The sequence below is a fragment of the Leptonychotes weddellii genome, chromosome 6 (genome assembly GCF_054177405.1).
Source record: "Leptonychotes weddellii isolate Sample4059 chromosome 6, ASM5417740v2, whole genome shotgun sequence".
NCBI lineage: Eukaryota > Metazoa > Chordata > Mammalia > Carnivora > Phocidae > Leptonychotes > Leptonychotes weddellii.
The window spans coordinates 128,389,683-128,393,280 of NC_138374.1; the positions used below are offsets into that span (position 1 = coordinate 128,389,683).

Here is a 3,598-nt window from a genome sequence, read left to right on the forward strand (position 1 = left end):
CCAGGGACTGGGGCAAGGGAGAGGGGTGCGGGGAGGAGTATGGGGCTTCTTTTTGTGGTGATGGAAATGTTCTGGAATGAGCTATAGGTAATGATTACACAATACAGTGAAGATACTAAAACCCACTGGCTTGCACACTTCGAGATGGCAAACTTTATGTTATGTGAATTGCATCTTAATTAAAAAAAGAACACGACTGTGCTTGCAACCCAAGTGTTGCAGAGTAGATCACACTGTGCCACTATTTTCTGGTCATATTTACCAAAGATGTTCAAGATTTTTGCAGTCTTGCAATAATAAATACACAGAATGAAAGGCAGCCTGGGAAAGAGAGGTTATTTTGAGGCTAGCCATGGGTGATGAGGCACTTTGCTTAATCTTTTCCTGGGGCAGTGAGTGAAGAGAGGGAGGTTGGAAGGAAATGGCTTTCTAGGGGCTGGGACTGCTTTTGGAAAGGAAGCCCAAGCAAGGAGATTCTCTTCCCTTCCCAGATGGCTGTATCCTGTTGGAGGCTTCATCCTTCACTCTGACCAGGGAACATGCTGCTCAGATGAAAAGCAAATCTTCCTACAGCAGCCAAAGAAAACAAACACAGAGAAAAAGCAACCAAAAGCAGAGGGGAAGTAGGATTCTGCATCCTGGCTGATAACAATCCACAAAATCCAAGCCCCAAAGACACGCGGCCGTGGCCTGGCCACTGGGGGACCTGGGGGTGTTGGGGGGACACTCAAGACCAGATTGGCCAGATGTGAGGAGGGCCCTGGTCCTCAGTGTCATCGGCCCGACACCACAGCTTTGCTCTTGACATCAAAGGGACATCAGTGTCCTTCCTGTATACAGGTAAAGGCCAATGAACTCCTTGGGTCATCTCTCTGTGTATAAAATATACACTGAGATTTCACTGGGTTCAAGATACACAGGGGGACACACAAGTCGCAGCTAGGTGGAAGGCCACCCTACTAGGAGTGATGTGGGAAACAAAGGAAGAAGGAAATGTAGATACAATTAAGTGTCCATATAACCTGCAGTCCATTGACAAATACTGGAGGCCGGCAGAGTATGATGTTCCTCCAGGAAGCTCCTGTCTTAATGCTGATGCCTTGCCAGAGGGAAAAGCAACCTTATTTTGACAATAGCAAGGCCTCCCGTATCAGCGAGTCTTCTTTAGCAGACGAAACTCCTTTTGGAACGTCCCTTATCTTTACTTCCCTCCACCCCAAAGTGTATAGTCAGTTGCCCCCCACAATCCTGGGGCTGCAGGGGGCAGCAGGCAGCAGTGGCTCTTTCTGCCCACAGGTCCTGTCCCTGTGCCTTCATAAAACCACCATCTTGCACTGAAGACGTCTCAAGAATTCTTTCTTGGCCGTGGGCTCCGGACCCCCCCACCAAACCTCAGCTATGTTCCAAAACTGCATCAGGAGGACGTTTGCTGTGACAGACACATCTCAACTTCTTTCCTGTGGCCCCACCAGTCCTTGCTCCCTTTTTCTAGCCACGTGTTCTTGGCACCCTATCCTCACGCGGGGCTTTTGTCTCTCATCCTCTTCCTCTCCATGAAGGAAAGTGAGAGGAAACCAGCACCGTGGGGACCTGCCTCTTTTGCTGGGCGGGTGCTCTTAGGGGAAGGAGACAAGGAACTGAGTGTCTTGGCTAACGCAGGAATAGACACCTTGTCCTACTTTTGACCCAGGATCGCTGTGAGGACCAAATACCATTCTGTCTCTGACAAAGGTTTATTGCGGCAAAGCATTATTCCAATGTCAGGGGTAATACAGAGTGTGCGTTTGCTTCTCCCCTTCTATTTCAAAATACTTGGCTTGCAACTGGCTCTTAGTCCCGACCCTTCACTGTGTTGGGCCATGGGAAGTTGTGCCTTCAGACTTACTCTCCAGGAAGCAAAAGAGGGCCTCCTTCCACTGCCTGGAGAAACAGCCCCAAGCACTTCCTCCCAGCCCTGCTCTCCAAAACGCTAATCACAGCGCCCCCTGGTGGAACCTCGGGCAGACCCAGGGCAACCCCAAAGACCCAGAGGGGTCAGGTTGGAGGCGGGAGGGCAGGGACCTGGGGGTTGGTGCCTAAATGGACAGGCTCCAGTGAGGTGCCGCTGACTGCTGTCATGCAGAACGCGTAGACTTCGCATTACCTGACATTTTGATATTTCAGGACAAGCTAGAAACTGCCCTATTGAAAAACCAAAACCAAAACTGAAAACCAACTGTAGAAGCCAAAGAAAACAAGCAGTGGGAGAAATTGGGCTGTGTTAAACCAACAGGAAAACTTGATTTTTCTGGAAGCGACCAAAAATTGGTAACAGTTAATTCCTACACATAAACGAAGAACAATCTTGGTAATGGAAATATTTTCAATAAAATATAAAAATCACCACTGTGAGCATATTTGACAAGGAGAAAAAAAAAACAAGCTTATTCACTTGCTTCTGATTTTTCTCATATATTTGCTCATTACACCGATTTTCTTTTTTTACTTCTTGTATTAACCAGCAGAAACTAGGAGGTTTCAGTAAAAATTATGGGAGGAAAAATACAAAATAGAAAAAATTATTTTCATAAGTTATTTATTTCCTGCTATTTGGAGGGAAAAACCAATTCATCCTAAAGGTACATATTCACCAGCTTCCAGAAGACCAAGGTCCATGTGGGTTTCTTTGAACTTTTTAGGAAAGAAATTCATACAACGTGCAAAGCCTGCACAATTTGGCCTCATCCCGCCTGATAGCTTCATCTCCTACTGTTTCCCATGCTGCCCTGATCATCATACCAAACTATTTTCCTCCAAAACCATTTCAGGGCTTTTGGGGAAGTTCTATTTCTCTCTGAGGTCTTCCTGTCTTTTCTATTTTTTAAAGCTCCTATGCATTGTATAAAACCCAGTTTACATGTTGCCTCCCACCAAAACCCAGATTACAGGATGTCTCTGCAAGGCTTCAGATGCAGAGATGGATAAACACATCCTACATCTTTTGACATTGGGAGTCTACCCAAAGGTGGGCTGAGTCTCTGATGAGGCTTAAAGCTTTGAAAATACCTCGTAGGTTAGAAGCTGGTAGGGTAGGTTTGCGTTCTGTTTTGCTCCCCTTCAGCTTGGTACACAGCCAGACTCATGTAAGTAGGACAACCCTAAAAATATACCATAAAAATACTTTTATTTTTGAATTTTTGGAATTTTTTTTGAACAAGTATTGATTTTCATGGTTCAGAACGTGAAAGGTATAAATGTACATACACGTGAAGTTTCCGTCTCTCCCTTGTTTCCAGCCACTCAGTTTCTCTAAGATCAGTAAATACTCATTTTTAAATATCCTCTGGATGAAGTTCACGTCCTTTTACACAGTGAAATTCTTTCTGCCACCTGGACTTGTTTATCTTTCCAGCCCTCTCCCCACACTTAGCCTTTGCCCTCTACTTTCCAGCCTATACTAAATTTAGCTCCTCAGAATGCCGTGTTCTCTGTGACCCTCTCTCACTACCCTTTGATCAGTTTGCAGAATGTTTCTGGTCAGCCCGGCCTCAGCTTCTCTGTCGCAGGACCCGCTGTCCGGAGGCTCCAGGAGCCCCCATCCCTCCCCACCCCCGGTTCT

At 46.2% G+C, this 3,598-nt stretch overlaps 1 protein-coding gene across 1 annotated transcript in view; it reads left to right on the top strand.

The window, feature by feature from the left end:
* The first annotated feature begins 968 nt into the window (after nt 1-968).
* The window catches only part of MTARC2 (mitochondrial amidoxime reducing component 2), a 24,912-nt gene continuing 22,282 nt past the window's right edge, over nt 969-3,598 (top strand). The window contains exon 1 of the mRNA XM_081823211.1: nt 969-1,057. Within this exon, the coding sequence (XP_081679337.1) occupies nt 969-1,057 (89 nt within the window). The remainder of the gene's footprint in view (nt 1,058-3,598) is intronic.